A 25,839-nucleotide genomic window follows, 5' to 3' on the forward strand; every position below is an offset into this window, starting at 1 on the left:
ACTCATCCAAGTGACTTCCTCAGTCTCAGTTGACTGCAGGTTTCTCCAACCTTATAAACAGTACCTTTGCATAATGACCCAAACTAGTATCATTGATTAACAATGGGCCGTGTGATCAATGGCATTCAGTGAAGTATCACAGAGGAAAGGTGCAGAGCAATTTGAAGTTACAATCTTCAAGACAAAAGGAGAGGGCCATGTACAATGCTAGTTTAGTGGCGGGCATAGGCAGAAAAGACCTAGAAGGACTAGACCCATGCAATGCAAACTGACGATGGTATCATAGAATTCTACCACTCTTGCAGGGAAGGAAACGGAGCTGCTGCAAGAACTAGAATATTACACTTAGAAGTAGTTAGTATCACGTCCAAATATAGCATAGGTTCTGGAACAAAATGTCTTGATTGGGGGTGGTCTCTCTCCTACTCTGAAGTTCTGATGTGTGAAAGACATCAGGTGTGTGCGAGTTTTCTCTGGTGGATGAGAGGGTTGCATTAATGTGCCATTGAGTCACAATCAGGAAAGTGGATGAAGTGTTTGAAAGGGTGCCATCCAACTGCCCTTAATCTTACTGGGAGACTTCAATGCTAACATCAGGAAAGACGGAGATACTTGGAAGGGCATGATGATTGGGAAGAATGGGCTACCAGATCTGAACCAGTATGGTGACTTGTTTTTGGACTTCTGTGCTAGACACTTATTGACCCTAACAAACACCATGTTTTAATACAAGCAGGCTCATATATATACCTGGTGCCACAGCAATTTAGGCCAAAGGTTAATGATAGACTTTGCAGTCGTATGACCTGAGGTGATATGTTTTGAACACTCAGGTGAAGATAGGGGCAGAGCTGTCAATTGATCACCAATAGGTAATGAGTTGGATATGAAGCAGGAGATGTTGGGCAAATAGACTGGGGATGCCTCGACAGTAGTGAGGGTTGCTAAGAATTTCTGGCTGAGGTTACCATTCGTGATGAGTTGAATTCCTACTGCCAAAAGAACTTGTCCCACATGCCAATTGATTGTCACGGACATTGAATCTGAATAGACCCTGTTCAAGACCTCGTTTGTAGAAGTAGCTGTTAAAAGCTGTGGTCTTAAGGCAGTCGTGGCATCCCATGATTACCACCATAATACCTGATGGTGAACACCAGAAGTAAGAGAAGCTCTCTGACTCAAGAAGGTGGCCTTCAGGGAAATGTTCTCTGTTGGATGGCATTTCTTGGACGACAGGTTCTAACAGGCTAAGAGGACTTCTGCAAAGTGGTTATAGAAGCAAAAGCTCAAGAATGGGAGGACTTTGGAGAAGTCATGGAAAAAGACTATTGGATTGCCTTGAGGATGTTTTAATGAAATGTTTGACACCTCAGGAGAGGATGATTCTGTTAATCAGGGATGGCGAGGTCCACTGTATGAATGCAGTGAAAGCATACCTGAACATTTGGCTTTAAGATGAATTTGTTCACTGGGGGTGTTAGAGTTCGTCAAGGCTGTTTTGACACCACTCCTGTTTGTGATTTTCATGAAAAGGATATAAAGACACAGTCAAGGATGTGAGGGTGTCCAGTTAGGGAGGGTAGGAATTGCATTGTTGCTCTATACAGATGATTTTCTCCTCTTTGCCTCAACTCACTGTAACATTCAGCATTCACTTGAACAACTAGTGTGAAGTGGCTGGGATAAGGAACAGCACATCCAAGTCTGATTGTAATCTTTCTCTGAGAAAAGAAAGGGATGCTCTTTCCAAGACGGGGTGGGGGTGGTGGGGGATTTGAACAACTGCCCTTAGTGAAGGATTTCAAGCATCTTGGGATCTTGCTCATGAGTAATGAAAAAAGAGAATGCGAGATTGACAAGTGCATTGGAGTGGCGGCAGTTGTTCTGCGGGTGCTAAACCCATCCAAAACTCTGGGTTTACTGGAAGATATACTGTACATCCGTGTATTCATTTATGATCATAAGCTGTGGGTAATGACCAGAAGAATGAGATCACCAGTACAAGTGGCAGAAAAGCGGTCACTGTGCAAGTTGGCTGAGCTGACGCTCTGTGAAAGGTTGAGAAGCTCAGCAATTCAGGAAAGCCTCAGCGTCACTGCTCCTCTGGATCAAAAGGAGCCCGTATGTTGGCATGTAGTAATTGTGCCCACAAGGTGGCTCTAACTAGGAAAACACCAGAAATGTTCCATTTGGTGAAGATCCTGTGGTAGACATAGGACAAGCTGCAAGTATTACATCTCTCATCTGTCTTGGGAATGCCTACAATTCCCCAGCAACAGCTGAAGTCTGTAGCTGCTGTCAGAAAAGTTTGGACTGACCTACTTGTACTGCTGCAACTATACATCCCACCAGGAACAGAGGTTCAGAAAATGAAATGATGTGAGATACAGTATCGCAAGGCACAAACACACTGGTATTTGGCATTTAGACTGTCTACATGTACATGGGGCCTAATATTTTGTTAATAATCACGTCATTTGGGAGGAAATGCCTTATTGTAAACTTCACAATCAATAATGACAATTAAAGATTAATTAGAATGAAAAGCGATGGTTTAATCATTCATTATTAATCTCCCTCAAGAGTAGCAATAAATAAAAAGTAGGAATCAATCCTATGGTACACCCATGTATATATCCAATCTCTATACAGTATATCTTTGAATGATCACTTATTAACTCATCCATGTACTACTATATTTTAAACAAGAATTAATAATAATTCAGAATTTTTTTTTTTTTTTTAAACTATAGTACCCCACTCACTCTTAGGGTTGAAATAGATACACAAACGTATCTATATAAAAGCAGCTGGGACAGAAAATGTGTTGTAGCAATGGTCTCATACAACTTCAATTGGACAATGTTGTATATGCATATTATTTGATTTATATTAAAGTTTACCAATGCACTAAATTGATAAAAACATCATGCAGTTTAACGTTGCACTAAATTGATAAAACCATCATGGAAGCACTCTATAAAAAAATTCAGTAATATGAAAGAAGAGAGAACCTATCCGTTACAATTATGGTCCACATGAAATTTACTAGACCATTCCCTTATTGAATCCTAAGATTAAGATGAAACAAAACATTCAAAACTTAGGCATACTATTGTCTCCTTACCATAGAAAGAGTGTTTTCCACAAGGCTGATGACTTTCATATCAAATTCCTTGTTACTGTTTTCCTTTAACAGTTTCATAACTTCACTGACACTCTTCCACTTGCAGTCTACATCTTCTACTGAAACAATAAAATCACCTTCCTTCAGTCCCTCTGTCTGTGGAATTGGAAAACGAAAAATGCCAATATATATTTTCAAATTTTACAAAGTTGCAAAATATTTTAGCACAATACTTTCATGTATGCCTCCATCCTTCTTAATGAACTAATTCTAAGCTGCCGTGAAAAGATCTGCTAAATAAAATGTAAATACTACCAGAAAAATAAATCTACATGGAATAATATATATTTATTTTTTAATCTATATATATAATTCACTAAGGCAAGACACCCATGGAAAGCATGCCGGAAGGGACGTGGATTCACTAAGCCGCCGACAAGACAGACATGGCGCACGCAGGAAGGATCCACGCTCAACACTTAAACCATTAGATACGACCACAACTTGCAGAACCACACCCACCAACTCGGATGCGATGACACAGGAAAAACGGCGTCATTTATGTTCGTCTGTCGTAGAGTCCACATGCACCTCTAAGCCACGTTGACTGTTCATAGAGGCATGTTTCTCGCGGAAGTGAATCGCTATATGCCGCGTGTGAAACGGTTTGCGAGGGGTATCCCATGGGATCCTTAAAACAATCCTTTAAAACACAATGAAGGAAGCAGTTTTTAAAAACCAATAAGCTCTGTGCCTTTGTTTCATTACCGTCTCACTTGCTTCACCAATGCAGGCCCTACAACAGTCGAGACGCTCTCTCAGCAGCTGACCTTCTCTGTGCCTGATCAGTTCACACAGAGGCAGCACGATGGAAAGCCGCGCACACACACAGGCAGCTGGTGGGCGGGTCACCGTGTGTTTCTCTTGCGAGCGGGCACATGACCAGGTGGTGTGTATGCTTCGACAACGAGGGTGGACATGGCAGGACTATCTAAGAAGAGGCATGTTTGTCACGGATGTAAATTGCTGTATGCAGCGTGTAAAACAGTTTGTCGCAGATGTGAATCACTGTATGCAACGTGTGAAACAGTTTCCAAGGGGTTTCCCATGGTCTTACAGTTGGTGGGCGGGTCTCTGTCAGTTGCTCTTGCGAGCAGGCACATGACCAGGCAGTGTGTGTGCTTCGAGTACGAGGGTGGACGCGACAGGACCATCTAGGAAAAATCATGTCGCGGATGTGAATCGCTGTATGCAGTGTGTAGAACACGTTGCGAGGGGTGTCCCATGGTCTTATAGTTGGTTGGCTGGTCTCTGTATCTAAGAAGAATCATATCTGTCACGGATGTGAATCACTGTATGCGGCGTGTAAAACAGTTCGTCACGAATGTATGCTGAATGTATGCAGCGTGTAAAACGCTGTATTGTATATTGCCCTCTCCAGAGTTGCATCTTTTCATTCACCTACAGTCGTATCCTCAAAACCAACCCCATTTGGACAACTGTCTCTTTCAGAAATTGTTCACCCATCAATACATAATTATTCGGCAGATGCTACGCCGCAGGTTGGCTAGTAATCATTAATATGTCAAAAGAAAACTGCTGGTTTTCCATGCAAATGTACCATTGCTGTGGATCTTTGTTTTTCTTGAAAAGCAGATGCTTAAGTACAATATTAATGTCTTTTTAATATTGTGATGAAAAACTATTTATAAGGTCTAAAACTCTCTTTTGCTTCCTTACATTTCTGTAGCTAAAACAATCTTGTAGCCGTTAAATAAGAGTTTACTCCCAGGGTAAGCCACAAAATTGGTTTTATATAATCTCAGTAATCCCTTTTTACTTTCAGTCTGCAGTTTATAATTATGGAGGTCATTTTAAAAACAAGAGCACGTTAGCTTTGAATTAGCTTTGGAAGACCTAGTTTGTTTGTGGGCCTTATTTAATGTTCAATGTAATGCTTTAGTTTTTAAATGCAACACAAATTAAAAAAATATTGCAAACATTTAATAAATATGATCACAAGAAATAAAAAAATCACCTCTCAGTTCTAAATGATTGAAAACAGATATTACATTATGGCTTTTTTGGCATAATCATCTAATTTAACTGAAAATAAATCATCACAAACATTCATCTCTTTTAACTGAAGATAAATTACAAGTACAAATTTTATTTTAAACAAGCATTAACTGTGTCAAAATGTAGCCTAATAATTTTCTTGATGCTGTACAATATATCTAACAATAATGTGATCAGAAGATACAAAAATATATGCCAACTGTATTTGATAAAAAAAATTATTAAAATTACCCTTGGAGAGAACCTTTGCCATATACTAAATGCTGTTAAAATTATGTTTTTTAACACTGACCTCAACAGGTATTATAAAAGAATAATCAGTAAGAATGGAACTAAGAATGGAACATTAAATTATGTTGGATTTACTGGCTTTGTGAAAACATACAGACAAGCTTGGAAACCAATGATAAAAAGAGGATGTCAAAATACAGAAAGATTCCCTTTGGGTCATCTTTTGCCTTGTTTGCTATATCCCGCTCTAACTGACTTTTAGCTTCCCTAATATCCTTCTTAATGGTTGCCCTCATGCTCTCATACACCCTACCATCTACACTGTTATTAGTCTTATATAGTACATACAGCTGTTTTTACCTTCATAGCTTCTTTGTCAGCTCTTTATTAACCCTACTAATCCAAAATTTTGGAATGTATTTATTCTGCATTATACATGAACATGTTTAAACCTGTTCAACTGTCTGTCTATACAGTTACAAGTTGTGATCTTTGCTTTTGCACTCTCCCAAAACCATGAGAACTGAGTAGTGTATGTTATGGTCACTTGGCACCAGTGGTTCAATCACCTCTGTACCTAAAATTCAGTCCTGATTATTGCAAAACATTAAATCTAGATTGGCTTTCCCTGTGTTTGTGCTTTATCATATTGTGTTAAAACACAGTCAATGATCACAACTAACAGCTCATGCTCTTGTGTTCCACGATTTGCAAGGTTAGTCCAGTTATACACAGGTAGTTGAAAACTTTTCTGATTATATAATATCCACCTGTAAACTTGCTTTATTAATATTACTATAAATATTCCATTTAAAAATACTGTCTGCATTTTTTGGGAGGGGGATGAGCTATAAACACATTCCTAAAATAAGGCCACTTTCCCGAATATTTTCCAGATGAATCCAAATGTCCTCAATAAGATCGGGCTCATCATTCAACGTAAGAAGGCTTGAATTTAAACTCTGTTTAATATAAACGACAAACCCACCCCACTCTATTTTGTCTATCCTTCCAAAAAAATATGTAGCCCTCTATGTTATACTCATCCCGAAATTTGTTATTTAGCCAGGTTTCTGTTATTGATATAATATCATAATTATGCTCAAACAACTCTAATTTACTTCTTTTATTTTTAATATTTCTAGCGTTAAGAGAAGCAGTTAACAACATATTAATTTTGCCTTTAAACTTTAGGCTACAAGTTTCAGTCAGTCATTTTCCAACCTGCTATATCCTAACACAGGGTCATGGTGGTTTGCTGGAGCCAATCAAAGCCACCACAGGGTACAAGGCAGGAACAAATCCCGGGCAGGACACCAGCCCACCGCAGGGCACACACACCCACCAAGCACACATTAGGGACAATTTAGGATCGCCAATGCACCTAAACTGCATGTCTTTGGACTGTGGGAGGAAACCAGAGCACCCAGAAGAAACCCATGTAGACACTTGGAGATCATGCAAACTCCATGCAGGAAGGACTCGGGAAGTGAACTCAGGTCTCCTTACTGCGAGGCAGCAGCACTATCACTACGCCACCGTGCCACACACAAGTTTCATTACTATGCATATTTTTACACTATTATTTGTTCCTTCATGTACAGTTTAAAACCTGGCCTATCCTTATCCTAAACTCCCGGCCGCGCTCTCCCATTCTCTAGTTTAAACAATCCTTGACTAACCTACTCACATTCCTCCTAACACATTGGTGTCTCTCCGGTTCAGACGTAACCTGTTACAGTGAAATATATTCCATCTGTTCCAAAATGGAGTCCTACTGCCACATAAACTTATACCCTTCTATTATGCACCAAGATCTGAGCCACACATTAAGCCTTCTAATCTACTCAGTCTTATCTGGTGTGGCACAGGTGAAATGTCAGAGAACACTATCTTGTCAGTTCTGCTCCTCAGCCTGGCATCTAACTCTTCAAATTTGGATTGCACACCAGACAGACTACCCATATTTATGTCAATTGTTCCAACACGGAGAATGACAACTTGATCCACCCCCGCTCTAGCCAAGAGCCCATAAACCCTTCTAGGGAGGTCTTCACCTATGTACTTGGAAGGCAACACAATGTGCGAGACTCTCCATCTGTGGAGCAAACCTGCCAGTTTCAGCTACCGCTAACTTACCGCTTATGCTAGTTCTGAGCATAAAGAACAAGAAAATCACAGATAACAAGTAACTTTCCAAACACTTAGCTAGTTTTTGCTGCTGTATGGGTAGAAAAACAAAAAAACTATTAACCCTTCTAAATGAAAAAAAAAAAGCTTTAAAAATTTCCGCACAGGTCCTTAGAGGTAACAAGTTTTTAGGAGTAAAGTTTATCTTTTAATTAATTCTCATAGCTCAGAACAAAAAACTCTTAGTACTACTTCCATTTCCACTCATAAGGATAATGTCAGCACATTAGTAAGTTTAACTTTACAGAAACACTTAACAAACTTAAAAGAACTAATCATTTCCTTAGTTTATGATATTATAAGTTAACAGTAGTGTTTTTGGCATGAAAGACTTGAAGGAAAACATTACCCTGGGAGAGAGATTCTGCAAAAATATTCACAATATTCACAAACTGTCAGATGAGGTGGACTCAATCTTAGAAGCCTATCATATAAAGAACTCATGCAGATTGGTAATAAAAAGAAGATCAATCACTTGAAGGACAACATTTTTCACACATGCTCCTCTGCTTAAATCTATTTGTCTGGGTCCATCCCTGCTAATGAATCACCAGGAGGATCCGGACTTGGACTGGCTTATAAATTTGAGAATAGTCAACACAGATGATGTCGCCTCTGGCACCCAATGACTGTATGGAGGCAGAGGTGGCAGGGTGATTATTGCAGAGAAAAGGTCATTGGAGCTGCATAAGAGCTGTGCAAACCTGGGGCCTCATGTATAAACGGTGCGTACACACAGAAATGCTGCGTAAGAACTTTTCCACGTTCAAATCGCGATGTATAAAACCTAAACTTGGCGTAAAGCCACGCACTTTTCCACGGTACCTCATGCCTTGTCGTACGCAAGTTCTCTACTCGGTTTTGCAGACTGGTGGCACCCAGCGTCAAAGCAATGCTACTGTTCCTGTGTGGTTACTCATTATTTTCCTGACGCGGCTTTATAAATACACTGAAACTAACCGCATATTGTTTATTATTGTAACGCATCGGGTTGTAATTAACTTCTAACAATATAATGGTCCAGGGAACAGCCATAGTATTCCAAATACCATAACTGCTTTAGCATTGTTACTGTCACTGCACCACTTTCTTCTTTCAGCTGCTCCCGTTAGGAGTTGCCACAGCGGATCATCTTTTTCCATATTACTCTCACTGCACCACTCGGAGTATTTATATCACTGTATCTGAGTGTGAATCACAGCAGCAGCTGATCGGAAAGAGAATTATCGATATACAGCTTCAAGCACACGCCGTCTCAGCCATTGCAAAACGTTTTAAAGCCTTTCCTGTACGGACCTCGCGGTTCAGAAACAGTTTCATCCCAAAAACTTTAAATGCACTCAATCAATTGCACCTTGTAGAACTGTTTGTACTTATAAGTACAATCACTCCACTGTAAACTTGCACTACAGTTATAATATCGCACAACCTGAGCCACTTTATAAAGCGCGTATTTACATATGATGACAATATCATTTTTAAGGTGAAAAGCAGCAAAATATGTTTATTAAATTATACAGATAAAACTTTAACTTCATTTAAATAATCTATATTCTTCACTGGGAGTGGCGTGAAGGACAGAATAATTAAACATATACTACGAAGATATTTCAATGTTCCTTAAACGTTTTGAAGAATCGGCGCTAAGCTTACAGATGGCTTAACTTCTATTACAGAGCTGATTGTGTGGCGATCGGTTACTTGGGGAAAGAAAAGCAAGGACTGCAGTGGCGGCTACGTCAATATATATTGAATATAAAACAGAAAATAAAAATAAAAGCTAAAAACGCAGTGACAAATTTCGGCAAAAGTTAAATGCTTGTGTCATGAGCAAGAGTCGGCTATGCAGTGTTTGCAAAGCTGCCTTACTGACATTGGCGGGCGAAGGAGCCACCGATTCTTCCTCTGCCCAGTGCCACAACAAGCCTAGAGCCGCCCCCGAGTACTGCTGCAATAAATTATTTCATCGAAGTGAAACACATGTTTAATAACGTGCTTTAACTCCTAGTATCATAAAAATGATATCACGTATACATCTCAGTATTTTAGTTATTCAGAGAGCTGTAATATCACGAATGTAATGGATTCTGTGTCCAGTTGGAGGAAGAGAGCCGGTTTAAGAAGCAAGTAGTGATTCACACACATAGAGCACATACGAGAAGATCAAATACAAAACCAAGCATTTAATGTGCTACTTTAATTACGATGTGATTTGAGAAACTGGTTAATTAAACGATTTTAAGATGAAGTTTATGATGTTCTACTTTAATGACAAAATAAACTACGTGATTAGTGGAAATGTTGAGATTGAAGTTGACATTTCGTGCTTTTTCCCCACTGTGTGCCTTTTTTTCTCTGTACCCTAATAAGCTTTCATATGACACTCAGACAGTGGGCTACAACTCGTCTTTTCACGGCGACTTTGATATGTGACTTCTTTTTTATTTCCAGCACTGTGCGATTTTGTGAACATGAGCTTTCAAGTTTCTCCAACACGATATGTCACTCGATCAACTTCATTTTGTTGATTATACCACGGTTTATTTGAACAAATAGTATGTTTTTCCTTTGCCTCCACTTGGTATTCGCTGAAATTCTTATATTTTCCCCCCGTGCTTTCCCCATTCTCTTTTCACAGAATGCTGAGCTTAAGGGTGATTTATATTGATTTGCATATTTAAAGAGGTGTCATTCTGGGTGGAGTTGGGGCGTTACATGAAGCGCATGCACGAGCGTTAGTTTTCACGCTGATCGGGATTTATGTAGCGGAAGAACGTGGAAGTTGGAATACGCACAGATTCCTGCATCTGGATTTTTCTGTGTGTAAGCACATTTCGGCTTTTGTGCTTACGCCATGTTATAGTGTGAGTTCTACACACGGCATTATACACAAGGCCCCTGAAGAGTCAGATGCTGTATTGGACGGTGGCCTCCAGTAAACCTCAAGTAAGGAAGCGAGGGAGAGCCCCTGTGCTTCACAATGTATTAAGCTACCAGCACCAGCGATATTTGGCAAATAACCCAATATAAAAATAAAATAAATAAATCACACAAACTAAAGTGTGGGAAAAGAAATTCATAATGTATCTATACTGCAAATCATTATTTAAAAGAATTATTTCCATCATTAGACTCCAGAATAGGTGCTTATGAACAGAACAAATTATATCATAAATTGTCATTATGTATTCATGAGAAACAAATTATACATTTATACTTACAGCAGCCATACACATTGGGTTTACAGACTTAACATTAACTGGAGAACCACCTTGAAGTGTGAAGCCAAGGTTTTCATTTTCTGGGCTTATGTGTATTTTTCGAGGGGCTGTCCATCGCTGCTTGGCAGAGAATACTGATAGAGGGCCCTGGGGAAAAAGAAAATAAAAATGAATTACTAAAACTAAAATTATCTTAACTGGTTTAAAAATTGTTGGGACAGTTCAATTTTTGTTGTGATATCTTGAGTAGAGTGCACTGTATATAATTTTTTAATTTCAATTTGCAAACTCATCTTAAAACAGAGAAACATCCTATTCAGATTCAATTACAGTTTTGTTTACACTTTATAGTTACAAACATACCATCTCCTGTCATTCATTAGTCAAGAGTCCATCCTGTCTTCAGTTTAACAGATGGATACTGATGGAATATTCTTTTTACTCTTGCACTACTCTGATCTTCCAGAAGTATTTATTCAGCAATATTTTACTATAAAAGCACATGTTTTGGACATTTTGAGCATATGACTGACATGCAGATTATGTGCAACAAGTAACTTGAGATTTTTTCATGGACTTTTTCAGTAAGGCCAGCATTGACATGGGTTTTATCCTAAATGTTGTGATCTTTGTTCTTGATAAAAACATAATTATTTTTCTTTTCCTTCACTAAAAATAACAGTAGCTGAAAAAAAGGGATATTTTTGGGTAGTGTATTTAGTTAAGCATTTTACTCCTTGGATAATAGTTCAGGAGAGATTAAAGGAGGTAAACTGCTTCAAGCTTATAAAAATGTATACAATTTAATTAAAAGTAAAATTATTCAAATTTGATATGACACATCTAATGTGTATTTCTGTTGTGTTCGTTATAAAACGCACTAAAAACCTACATAAAATATCCAGACTTATTTTTTTATCGATTATTTATTAAGTATTTACAATAGAGTAAATTAAACAGAATTATACAGAACATGTTATAACAGAATTCATACTCTCACAATGTCCACACCCCAGCCTGAGTTGGGAAGCACTGAATTAACCACAGCATTAATGAACAACAAACATCCAGGATTTAAAGGACTGAACACCAGTAGACCAACCCTCAGTAAATTTTTATGGATGCCTTGGTAATTTGAGACACACTTTTTTACTGTTTATGATGTTTGTTTAAAACAAATTTGTAGATTATGCATGTTGTACCTGTGTCTGCATGGGTTTTTGCTAACATACTCTGGTTTCCTCCAACCCTCAAAAGATGTGCATATTAAATTGACTGGGGACCGTAAATTGACACAAAGTGAATGAATGTACACTGTGACGAACTAGCCTTCGGCCCAGGGCTCATCTTTGTCTTGTACCCGATGCAATCAAATGTTTTAAAATGCAAGCTTCCAAATTGTATGAATGAATGGATTAGCAAACCGATTCTGTTATAACATTCAAATAAACATTAGAAGCTGCTGTTTATACTCCATTAAAAGTGTCTTATGTCCCCAATTTACTGAAAACATACAGTATAATTCAAACACATATTGCATAAGACCTTTAGAACAATAATACACAACCTACCAATTTTTGGAACAAATCTCTGACTTTCATCTTAATGGATGCCGGCACCACTATCTCCGATTTTTGCTCAGTTTTGGCTACAGAAAAGAAAAAAAGTGTAATTAAGAACAAATTCATATTAGGAATCTACAAATGCACAATGTTACACCAACAATAGAATTAATCTACTGCACATTTACTGTTAAAAAAATATTCAAACTTATAATTTAGTTCTGGCAATTTTGCAGACTATTTGCACTTAAATCAGTATAGGCATATATAAGAAGTACACAGAGACTGATCATTACTAAAAAATGTTTTAATTACTAAATTTCAAAGGATTTCTAGGGATTAATGGGATTTTGTCCCATTTTATATGTAGAAGAAGGCAGAACATTGAGGTCCCTTTAAAAAAGCCACAGTATATTCAAAAATAAATAAGTTTACTGTCAAGTGAATGTCCCCTCAGAACAGTTGACAATAACATACTATCAACGGAGACATACTATATACAAAGTGTACATAACATGCAACATATTATCAATTTACAGTATTTTTCTTACAATATGTGTTATCAGGGTTAGCTATTCAGTAACAACCACCTGTGGATAGATACTGTCCTTTAATCTACTGTGACAAATGGTAATAGCCCCATACTATCTGACAAGTGAAAGGAATGAGAAAAACAATTGTGCGAGATAGCCGAGGTTTATTTAATTACACTATTTCCCTATCTAAAGCAGAGAGTGTTGTATATGACTTGAAGAGAGGATATACAGGTTCATCCACTACCCTTATCAGGCCTTTATACTCTTGAGCTGTACCAGGATGTGAAGGAAGAAGCCAGTGAGGATTGCCCATAGAATTTCAGGAGAACTGCTCCTAGGTTTTGCGGGCATTAAAGGTAAGACTGTTGTCCAGGGATCAGTCACTCGGCAGGTAATCCCATTCTCTATAAGTTTTCTCAGCTGTTGTTCAGAAGACCTTTAATGGTGGTGTCACTTTCTTTTTTTTCTTTCTTTTTTTTTAAGCGTTGCTTTAACAATTGTAGTGCTTTAATCTTATGACAAGCTATCCATCACCAGTTTAAAAGGCTCTTACTCATTAATGTGATGTGGGGGCAATTCGCTGTGGCTTCTTTAAGAATTTATCTCTCGTGGTATGAGCTAATAGTTTTAAAAACACATAAAGCACAAGGGAATTTGATTTTCACATGGCTCTGAATTTTTCACAGCACCATCTCTTCAAAGATTTTTCCATCAATGCACGCATGCCAAGTGTAGGCAAACATCTACCGTTAGAAGTGTGTTTAGTCAGTGAACACTCTTGTGAGATCAGACCGTCGTTTTAACATTCACTCAAGCTCCATATGCGCAAAGCATACAATTATACAACTCAAAATTATATATCGAGAACATCTGTCTCGACTAAAACTCTCCAAAATGTTTCCAGGACATGATCCAACCTGCGACGTTGCAACCAAGTCCCAGTCTCAACAGGTCACATGTTCTGGGCCTGCACCAAATTAACATTATTCTGGACAAAAATTTTTAATTACCTGTCAGACAGCCTTGGACTCACAATCCCTCCTAACCCATTAACAGCTGTGTTTGGGGTTCTTCCAGAGGGTTTAAAGTGGAGAAAGACAAACAAATTGTGATTGCATTCACTACACTGTTGGCACGCAGACTTATTCTGATAAACTGGAAGAATCCAAACTCTCCTCTTTTAAGTCAGTGGGAAACCGATGTGTTATATTATTTGAAATTGGAAAAAATCAAATACTCAGTTAGAGGATCTGTACAGACCTTTTTCAAAACATGGCAGGATCTAATCAGTAATATTTTAAAATAAGTTCATAAAGCACAGAGAATTTTATTTATTTATTTTTTTAAATTAGGTATGTTTACAAGCCTTAAATTTAACGTTATTTGGCTTGCTCTCTCTGTCAGGGGTGGGGATCGATCTGTTCTTAACTCAATTTTTCTTTTTGTAAAATCTTGATTGCTTTGTATGGATTGTAATAAAATTAATAAAAGTGTGTTTAGTCATTTTAGTGTGAAAGGGGATAGTTTTGTAAATAATAAGAAAACACTAGTATGGTAAAATTGTTTTATTTAGAAATGCCATTTTAAAATCAAAACTTAGTAGTGTGGACTTAACCTCAATGAAATATTAAAGATGTTACTGGACATTGTTAAAATCGGTTAATTGGTTCCTACAGGTTTTAAAAAACCAAACCCATGATTCCATACAGACTGGATCTGTTATAGACATTAACTCATTTCAAAGTCCTCTCATGTCGTGTACAAATAAAAAATGATGAATTATGATTAAGCAGGTATTCAAATGGTGTGTTATCATAAATAAAAAGTGGCTGCAGAAGGCCATCATGAGAGAGGAAAATAAATGAAACTGGTTTTGGTTTTACTTTGTAGTTCATAAGCACCCTAAATCCTTGTCAAAGGTTTTGCAGTTTATTAGAACTGGTAAATTCTGACTTTAACCTTACTCCTATATTGAAACATAGGTACTTTGATTGCTGTTCTCAGTTTGTAGCAGCATTTCATGTATGTTTACATATCATTTTGAAATAAACTGTGTGCCTTCAGTAATTTTTTGTTGTCACCAGTGATCTACAGTTTCTTAATAGTAAATATGTTGATTGTTTTTATATGCACACACTCCTATGTTTGCATACTCATCCAGATCTGACAAGGAGTCTCCAAACACTTTCCAGTTTATATAAAACTAAATCAATTATTTTGCTGCTACTTAAGTTTCAGACTTCATTTGTAACCTAGCAGTAGGAGTACTGACAAGATCAGACCATCTGAGGTGGCTGCACAGTAGTACAGTCTTTTGTTGAGGTGTAGCAGAATTTTAGCACCCTCCTTTGGATAGATGCCATGCTCATAATATTTAGTGTTAATGTGTAGTGTTAAATAATTCTTCTGGAAGTAAAGTTTGCATCCTGTAATAACATTGTACAGTGTAATTAAAAATATTTTAAGTGAAGAAATGAAAGTGGAAGATCAAAAAAGATTTAATTAGTTAAAGGGTTGCAGTTCTGTGTGCTGGATTCACAAAACAGTATATATATAATAATTAATAATATTTACTGATAACTTTTTGTTTCAAATAACTGCAGTAAATCCTCTTAAGAAGAAGCAAAAGAAAGAGGGCCTGTTATACACTAATCTATGGTATGCACCTTTGCTCAGTCTGAAGCAAAGAAAATGTGTCCACAATGAAAAACATACTTCAGGCATATATTTTGTGATATAAAATCCACAATGTATGATGAATTTGTATTCTGTGACAACTTGGTAATGTAATAATAGTGTTTATTTCCACTAGGAAAATACAGATAACATCTAAAGGCAGGAAAAGTAACAATGCTCTTTTCACTTTTATTACTAAAACAACAATGGTTGCCAGTTTTACACACACTCTATTAGAAAGAGCTTAAAATTTAACTATTGTTTCAACTTCTCTTCTCAAGGACTTTAGTAGCACCTTATTATTGTTATTTTGACATTTGCATTCGCTATAACAGTTATTTAATTAAAATATACAGTATATAGACTTGATTCTATTAAACTGTGAAATTATGTTTTTCTTCTCAGGCTTACAGTTAATTTCAGGTGCTTCAATGTAGTCAAAGAAATCCTCCTTCTTTTCACACAGGGAATATTTGTCTAAAGAACGCTTGTGGCTGACTAACAGTATCTCCTGAAGGATTTCCAGCCTCTTCAAATCCCGACATAAGTTGTATATTCTTAGGGCATCCTCATGACCCATGATTGCTTTCCGCAGATGAGACTTACCTGTTTAAAAAAAAATATACATAAGAAATCTGTTCTCCTAAAAGGTGACCAAGAGTGACAAAATGCTGTTATCTGGTTAATTTCTTTGAAATAATTTGATAAAAATAAATAGAATTAAAGGAACCTGAATATTTTTAGTTTCAAGGTAGATAAACTAGGTAGATATTTTTTTTATTTCCTACAAAATAATGTATTACACAATTTATTACTTTCTTTGAAATAAACATTTATTTGGAAGCAAGAAAGAACTACTCCCAATCACAGGATATTGCAATGGAATATACCATATTACATTATGAAGCAAAGAAAAAATGTTAAGTATAATGGGTGAAATAAGAAATCAGAGATTTAGCACTTGTATACTGTAGTTAAAAAAATTGTTAAGAGTAAAGCAAATAGTACCTAAGCTCTTGCGGTTATCATGATTTTTCAGGAGGCTGAGGGGTAAATGTCCTTCTGGCATGCAGTCATAAAGTTGTGTGAGTATTTTTTCATGCAGATCTTCATCACAATCAGGACTTACTGGAGGAACAAAATATAAATATTTCAAGCAATAGTAAACTACTCAGGTATTAAAATTACTGCCAAGAAACATTTTTTCTTCATACTTTGCACGGTGTTCAAATTTAACAATTACCTATTCAGATTATGTGTATTGTGCTTCTTTATTTACTCTTCCTCATGGTACAAAATTAGAAATCTACTGAATTCAGAAAATCTCAATACATGTAACTTAGTTCCTGAAATCATAAGTAATTCCCATAGAACTGTGTAAACAGAAGAAAAAACATCTACTGTTGTCAGAATTTACTTTCAAAAGAAATATATGGACCTGTGCCAGAGTGTAGGAACCATGCTATATTTACAGTGAACAGAATGGCCAAATGTTGGAAAAACTGGAATCACTTTAAAAGAACTCAGTGAACCTTCAAATTGCTTCCAAGATGCAAGAGCTGCTGCAGGTAACAGTAACATGAAGGGTATACTGGGATAAGGAAAGAGAGAAGGGAGTATATGAGCACTGGAATGTATCTCGTTCAGTTTTAGCACTTCTTCTGTTGAACTACTATTTTCCTGGGTGTTCAACTTGTTATATGTTCAAGTCAAATTTGAATTTTTACTTTCTCTCTCTTATATTTAGAATTTTTAAATGCTGTCATTTTTTTATGTATATAAGAAAACACAGTAGACTCCAGTGTTACTGGTACAGCTGATAACCAACAAAAAAATCATATAAAACACCTAACATATATAATAGTCTACAGTACGTCTCAACCTCCAAAATGGAAAGCTAGGGTTGGCACTCATTAGTTGTGAGCACACACAGCCTGATCATATGACTTAAGACAAAATTAAACCTGTTAAATTTCATAAGGGAGTATCCCTGGGTATTTTAGACTACTTGGCTGACAGTCATGGGAGGATGCTTTGACTGTTTCACGTTCACTAAAATTATATTAATCAAGTCAAGAATTGAAAATCGCTGGAGAAACCATGTAGTGTAACATGGACTTAAGCTTATCTACTCGTTCAGATGTCAAGAAATTCAGCCAAACATCACTTTTGGAACTGAAACCACCCTATTTCGAGTCTGGAATTAACTCTCAATAGAGTTCTAAGAGCTGGCCACTCTGCAGTCATTTTAATTACCACAGGGGTGCAAGAAACATTTACTACAGAATGGAAATAACTATTTTTATTTATCCAGAAAAGTCATGCTTTTACCCTATGATGCTGCAAAGTACATAGCAAAGTGTCTACCATTCAAGCTGAGCTTACCTGGAAAAGAATACAATACCAAAACCTATCACTGCCAAAGCATACAACTTTACACAGCTTCAGCCATCTTTCTTTTATGTTTAGTGTCATAAAACTGCTTTACCTGTATCCAGATATATCAGAACACTAAATTACAGATAAAAAGTCCCTTCTAACACTTTACTATTCTTTTCTAATAATATCATTAATTAACTATGTCAGGTAAACTTCTCTCTTTTACAAGCTTTAAACTAATTTAGAAAAAGAAGCTTCAGTATGCATGTGCTGACTTAGACATCACACAACAATTCCAAAATAAAAAGCAAATAAAAAAAAAACCCTTATAAAATTCCAGAAAAAAATGAGCTGCATTTTATGCTAGCATTACTGCAAACCATTTATCTCCCTAAAACTGCATTTATAAGCAAATTAGCATACAATTTTTTTTTGCATTGAAAACCTTTGAACATTGCTTTTATTTCTATTTTTCTTTACTTTTAAAATAAATTCTGTCAGTTGTTAGGCCTATCTACCCATTTTATTCTAAGCTAAATGGTATTTGTCTATTCAAGAAGTAATGATTATTAAAAGTCTTTATGTTAGATGTCTAGGCTACTTACATTGATGATCAAGCAGTGCCACAGCGACAAAATAATTTGCAAGAGCCATGTAGTGGTATAATTTTACTTGAGCCATACTTGACCAAAGGAGAGGAATATTGTCTTTAACTGGCATCTGAGTCATTGCTTGGTACACCACACTATACACATCACTGACCTGCAACATAAATATGCTTCATTAGACTTTTAATTTTTTATGTTCATCAATCAAAAACTCTAATATGTATTATTTGATTAAACCACAGACCACAAAAATAAAATACCATACCTTTGCTGCTTCTTGTGCCATTTTTAAAAGGGAAAAATATTCATTTTTTATGCCAGGAAGTACAATTTTGTCATAAATGCATTCCTGAGCTTGAGCTAACATCATCTTGGTCAGTACATTCAGCATGGCTGGGCCCATATCATAGCTGGGAGTATGTGTGAAAGCCTCTTTGAGATAGTTTAGTGTACCTGTTGTTGAACATGAACAAAATCCCAGGTCAAACTAATTATAATACTAATACTATTTTTAAATAGTGCTGCCCAATAGTGAACACTATACACATTTGACTTTTGTTGTAATGCTTTAGAAATGCACAAACCTGCAGCTCTTTCAAAGGCACTGATCGCATTTTCTAGGCCGGACTTGGTTTGTCGGTCACACCGTGTGCCAATTTGTGTGTACAGAGCACCAATATTGAAAAGGATACTGGCTTTCTCCAGAGAAATATTCTGCTGGCAAACGGGTACACCAGTGAAAGAGTCATACCTGAGCAACAATTAAAAAGATTTATTAACATGCATTGATGAATGTAAAATTACAAAATCCAGAGGTCAGTCAAACCATTAGAAGCCTGCAAAGAGACTACAAGTAATAAAAGCCAAAACAATCATTGAGCTCACAATCACAAAGCAGTTAACATGGAAGAAATGTACTGCCCTCCCCCTTTCTCACTTTAATACTCTTAACAGTTTTGCTCTGGTTGCTGGCCTTCCTCTCTTTCTCATGGGTGGAGTTTGATTTGATTTTAGATTTGTTAAGTTTGACTTGATTGTATGGATACTATATGCTTTTAATAAAATTCAATAAAAAAAATGTATTGCCAATGTATCAGCTCTGTCCAATTAATCTCAAGGTCACATTCAAAAATTATGAAAGAATTCAATTAGAGCTAGATTACAGCAATCAATATTATGAATCAGTAAATATCTATGAAATAATTTGTTAATAAAGAACATGGAAGGCTTGTTTAAATAAAGATCATTTGCTTTATTTTTGTTAAAATCAAGCTCTATCCTGGTAGCACAGGAAAGAAGGTAGGAACCAAACTGAATTGTTCACTTATGCACAAAGCACTAACCTTGATGACAGCAGTTGCTGATCTTCCCAATGGAGCATGTCGCATTATATGAACAGGAATTACTTGATATTTCAAATTAAGTGTCTGCTTGACAACTTTCCAAATTATCATCTCTCTAAAGGAGCCAATTCCATGGGCAAATGGTTAACAGATATGCCTTGGCTCCCATTTTATTCAATTTCACTAAACTAGACATCAGACAGATGAAACTCTCTTGTGTTTGTGAAACCCCTGTATTCTTCATCACTGAACAATATGGGTGGTTGTTCTAGGGGAGTGCCCCTTGGTTGTCAGCTCCTTGCACACATTTTTTTTAAATAAAAGTATCCTTTTGCCTACTAAGACAGGTCTAATAGTCTTGGAAGAGTTAGTTACAGTGCACAGTGTAAAAGAATTGTTAATTTAGGATGCACACATATATCAAACACATGTTGGAAGACATGATCAGGTTTCAGGGACAATATTTAAAATGCAATAACAGTGATTTGAAAGTTGCTGTGAAACATTCAGTGATTCCTGTATACTATGATAACTGATGGATCCACCACCACTCTCCAGTCAGGCTGAAGAAGTGCAGCATTGGACTTTATAGTACATGTTTTTTTCACATTTTAAATCAATAGTTCCTCAGCACATAAGGAATATGTCAGATGCACTACAAAAATGGTACTACATTTTGACTCTTTCTGTTCACCCATCATCTTTCCAAAGTGATATAAAGCAGTAGGATGCTGTAGGCAATGACAATCATTGCCAGGGATGCAAAAATTTTAAGGAGCTAATTGATAACTGAATTTCAGATTTTTGCCATAGACAGAGGGCTTTCCCTCAGTAACAAAATACTGTATATCGAGATACCTTGTTAAATATATGCATGTTTAGTTTATCATTTCAGTTGGGCATGTTATTAATTTACAAGAACTATGATTAGCTGTTAAGCTTAAATCAAAGTTAAGGCTCTTGTTTACAGTTGTTTATCTGGGACTTGACTGACCATGCAAACATCAAAAAATTTAAACTGAACATTTACTCTTAATTAGAAACAACGCATGCTCTCCTGAGTGAGTCACTTCATAAAATACTATATTACAAGAAATACTGAAAGACCAATTCATTATCTGAGCACTCCTCAAAATATTTATCAGATATATTAAGACTTTCACACAACAGTTTCAATTCACAAAAGATGAAACACAACCATGAATTATACTGACAGTTCAATTGAATATACAAATGATAATTTGGCTTTTACTCTTGCAAACAGCCTGAATGCATATTTGTATGCATATATTTATTTTTATTAATATAGCCTGGATTAGGTTAGTTAAGGAATGGCTTTTAGCATGTTATATTGATTTTGTACAAAAAAAAAAAAAAAAAATAAATAAATAAAATGGAGGTCAAAGCTTGGATCTGAAAATTGACTAATTTGGGTTACTAAATAATTCATCAGGATCTAATGTCCTATATGATGATAAAACATCAAGAAACATGACATTACCATGTAAAAAAAATTCCCATCTGTCTGCTTGGTGGAAAGAATCTGTTTTCCACAAATCCAAGCTGGCTGAAGTAGCTAGCAAGCAAATCAATACCAGCTTCATTTCTTCCTGGAGTTCGGCAAGCCTGCAAGAAGAAGAACAATAACCCCTGACCATAAAAACAATAAATATCACATTTAAAAGTACAAAAAACATATTTGTCATTTTTATTAATATTTTAATAGTTCTGAGCAACCCCCTCAATATTATGATAATATGCCAAACTGTTTGAAAAAATACAATTTTATGATATTGGTAGTATACTGTATACTGTATATTTCAAAAAGAATTTTTTTTTTGTGGACATACTAATGTATAATGTAATAGTATTTGTAGTGACTTCAAAGTCTGTGAAGCATGAATGGCGCTAAGGGAATGATTTTATGTGGAAATGACAGGTGTTGCGCTGAATAGAAATAGGCTAAGATTTTTTGGGCATGTGGAGTGAAAGACAGAGGATGATTGGGTGAAAAGGTGCACCAAAACTGAGGTGAAAGGCATGAGGCCTGAAGAGAGGGTTAATAGGATGTAGCTAGAGATGGTGTCAGATGATGTGAAAAGAATGGGCTTACTCCATGGGATGCAAAGTACTGCATAGAGTGGATGAAAAAGATTTAGGACATAACCAATTAACTTGGGTAAACCTGGAAACTGGCTGTTAAGCTGCTGTTGATGAGAATGACAATGATGAAGACTTGCCTTTTTGTTGATAAAGACCGGTAGTTGATAGACTTTGGAGCTGTTGAGCTTTTATGCCAGCTAATTAGGTAAATTAATGGGATTTTTTTCATATTTTAATGATGTTTGAATATTCAGCTGTGGTTCCCATCTCTAAATGCTAATTTAATTTTAGATCTATTGTATAGCTATGCTTCAAGTATTAATTTAATACCATTTAAATAAGAAACAGATCAAGACTCCAGTATAACAGAAAAAAGTAAGGCTTGGAATACAACATGCACATTCCTTGTGAATATCCAAGCATATCCACTTGTGAAATTTAAACTGGGCAGGTGGTGTGTCATTTATCTTTTAAATAGAGAGCAATTGCACATGTGGCAAAAATACAAAAACTATACAAATAAGGATAAAAATCCAAAGGGCTCTTGATCCAATCGGCAACATAATTAAGACTGAAAGATGACAGATTGATTAATACCTTATTATATACATTTTATCTGTCTGATATCCTGGGTTGGTTTATGTTGTTAAGAGAACTATATAAAAATGACTGGATGAATACTCAGTCTATGGAAAATGATCAGGAAAGGGGGGTTTGGACCAAGGATGCAGCATCTGTGAAGCTGCAGCACTGACCACAGTGCCCTACAGTTTAATGTCTAATGTCAGCAATATATAAATGAAAACATGTTTCTCTTATTTGTAGATAGTGTTGTAAACTGCACACCAAGATTTTTAAGGTAAGGAACATACACACTCCAAAGTAAGACCGTTCTCCTCACTGCTCATGGCGGTGGAGAGTGGCAATGTGCTGAATGTTGATTAAAACATGCAATGTAGAATTTCAGTACACACTGTACACATGACAATAACCACCCTATAAACCAGTTAAATGAGTATTTGTATAGGAGAAAAAAAGCTTGGAATATAACATTCAGAAGCATGGCTCACAAGAAGCTGGTCTGTAGAAGAAACATCTTGCATTTAGTGCGTTGTATTTTTACATAAGTTATGCCAGGAAGGAAATGGATGCCCATTTTGAGCATGTAATGGAATATACTAACTTGATTATACACTACATTACAGTAGATTTTATTGAGTAGAATTAAATTAGAGTACTACATACACTTTCTCTCTATAACAGCCCTCAATCATCTGGGGAGGCTTTCCACCAGATTTTGGAGTGTGTCTGTAGGAAATTGTGTCCATTCAGCTAAAAGAACATTTGTGAGGTTGACTTTGGACAAGAAGACAGGCTTGCTATCAGTATTTAAATTCATCCCAAAGGTGTTCAATAGGGTCGAGGTCAGGGCTCTGTGTAAGCCACTACAGTTCTTCCACACCAGACTTGTCATACCATGGCTTTATGGACCTGGGTGTTTGCACAGGGGCACTGTCATTGCATGACTATGTGCTTGATTGTATGCACCTGTTAACAATGGGTGTTGCTGAAACACCTGAATCTAATGTGAAGGGGTGCCCACAATGTTATGAACATAAAGTGTACATAATGCATTACAATGGCATGTTCATTTTTTAAGCTATTAGTTTTTTTTCAAGCATATACCAAACATGAGCTAAGAAAATGACTCATTATCATAGTTTATAATAGCCAAAGTGGACTCTCATCTTTAACACGGGTTATTTAAAAAGTAGATGCAGTGGTACTATTTGACAAATAGGCACAAAGCATGTGAACATATTAATTTCTATACTCAAGAATGAATTCTCATTACAAAATTTCCCAAGATAAATAAAATTATTGTAAAGGGCAGAGAGTTTAGCTATTGGCTGACAAACTCAGTGATGTTCTCTTTGCCTAAATTAGACATGTCCTATCAGTTTCAGTATTTACATATAACCCATCATTTTACTGTAGTGTACCCCTATTAGGATGATGACAATCTGTGTAGATTGCATTTTAATAACTGCAACAACTATTGAAATTGTATTAATTCCTTTTTCATTATCTTTCCCTTCCGATTGTCTGGCTATGGCACTTGATGTATTGTAGACTTTTTAACTATCGTATCCTTACTAATCTTAGAATTGGACCTCAGAATTGATGTGACATTGCTAATGTTTGACTAAATGTCACAGTGTCTCAGTCCAGGTATTCCCTAAGCACTGCACACTAACCATGAAACTGGGACCTTCGGGTTACAAAGATGCTGTCCAGTCCTAGAGTTATAAAGACTCCACTGTACTCTGTAGGTGGAACAGCTTCTAAGCAACAATTGTGAACTTCTATGTGTGCAGTTAGGCTGGCTCTGTCCCAGCTATCTACTCCTAAGTGGACCTGGACTACTACACTTTTCTTCTCCCCCTGCATACTGTCCACTTTATATTTTTCATAACACAGGTCAAATCCCTTTATAGCGAATACCGAAGTAACAAAATTTTCAGAAGAACTAATGCTTTTTTTGGCCTGGACAAACATTCATACAACATTCAACAGATATCATTTTAACAGTATAACAACCATTTTTTTTGACCAAAAATGTCCCACCGATGATAATAATGCAATGGAAAAAAATACTTAATGCCACCCAAATACTTGGTTCACTGTTTACCAGACACTGTAGAGCAGCTATGGAGATGTCCTTGCACCACTGCCATTAGAGATGGAAAATTGCTGGTGACCTATTCACAATAGCATATGTATTTTCCCTATATGCGTTATAATGAAATTTCTGTTACACAATATTTTTTATGGTCCCATGAATTTCATTACAATGGCATTCCACCTTTACTCCACCATATTTTACATAACACTTAGATTATATTTGTTTCACCATTTTCATTTCCTATTCAACTAATAATTCTAAAATATTATCATACAAGATTAAGTTATCCAAGGTACAGCTGTCAACACACCTGTAAGTAGCTATCTGGGAGCAGAGATTTTTACTAGTATTTGTATGACATTTACTATTAGCTAAAAATCTAATCTTCATGATACTGCTGAAAAAGGAATGTTAAATACTGTATGAGCTGAAGACTATCTTTCTTACCTCAATTGAGTTTTTATTACCAAGCAAAATATTATGCAATATTTCATGTATGGAGTAGTATTGTATATACAGTATTTTATTACAGTTTTGAGCAAATGTTTAACACTAGAATTACCAGAGCCAATGAAAAAACTGTAATTCTGTCCCACCTTAAATCCCTTCGTACATCTTCATCAGCCTCTTTTGTCTTCTAAATGTGTCGATAACCCCAAGCAGCCTTATACCATCCCCCACCTTTGCCTCAGAACGGCCACGAAGTTCTCCCAGTTCCTGCTTTGATTATCTGGGAATGAGCTACTCAGAATTGTAAGGGGAAATAACTTGATGTGCGTTGTGTCTAAACAATCTATGTAAACAAATCGTTAAAACAGAAACATTTTTCATGTTTTAGTAATAAATGACAAAATGTACACATGAACTGTATAATATGTAAAGGCCGATGACCAAATATCAAATAAACACTTCCATAAAAAGGGCAACTACAATACGACAACTTCCGTGGTGCAGCGGTTAAGCTGTCGACTTATAATCCAAAGGTTGTGAGTTTGAAACCAGCTCCCCTGCAAATTTACTGTTTTGAGTAGTGAGCTGCTCTTATTGTTAATATTATACAACAGAAACATACATTTCATTTGTATCTGTAACAGCCGG

At 36.3% G+C, this 25,839-nt stretch overlaps 1 protein-coding gene across 1 annotated transcript in view; it reads right to left on the reverse strand.

Moving 5' to 3' along the window:
- Window positions 1–25,839, reverse strand: part of rhpn2 (rhophilin, Rho GTPase binding protein 2) — a 90,810-nt gene that overhangs the window by 1,002 nt on the left and 63,969 nt on the right. The window contains exons 6-14 of the mRNA XM_039763610.1: window positions 21,454–21,578; window positions 19,194–19,360; window positions 18,875–19,062; window positions 18,607–18,763; window positions 16,631–16,750; window positions 16,034–16,228; window positions 12,420–12,496; window positions 10,849–10,995; window positions 3,128–3,283 (exon numbers count right to left, since the gene is read on the reverse strand). Of these exons, the coding sequence (XP_039619544.1) occupies window positions 3,128–3,283; window positions 10,849–10,995; window positions 12,420–12,496; window positions 16,034–16,228; window positions 16,631–16,750; window positions 18,607–18,763; window positions 18,875–19,062; window positions 19,194–19,360; window positions 21,454–21,578 (1,332 nt within the window). The remainder of the gene's footprint in view (window positions 1–3,127; window positions 3,284–10,848; window positions 10,996–12,419; window positions 12,497–16,033; window positions 16,229–16,630; window positions 16,751–18,606; window positions 18,764–18,874; window positions 19,063–19,193; window positions 19,361–21,453; window positions 21,579–25,839) is intronic.

Source organism: Polypterus senegalus, chromosome 9 (genome assembly GCF_016835505.1).
Source record: "Polypterus senegalus isolate Bchr_013 chromosome 9, ASM1683550v1, whole genome shotgun sequence".
In the NCBI taxonomy this organism is placed as follows: domain Eukaryota; kingdom Metazoa; phylum Chordata; class Cladistia; order Polypteriformes; family Polypteridae; genus Polypterus; species Polypterus senegalus.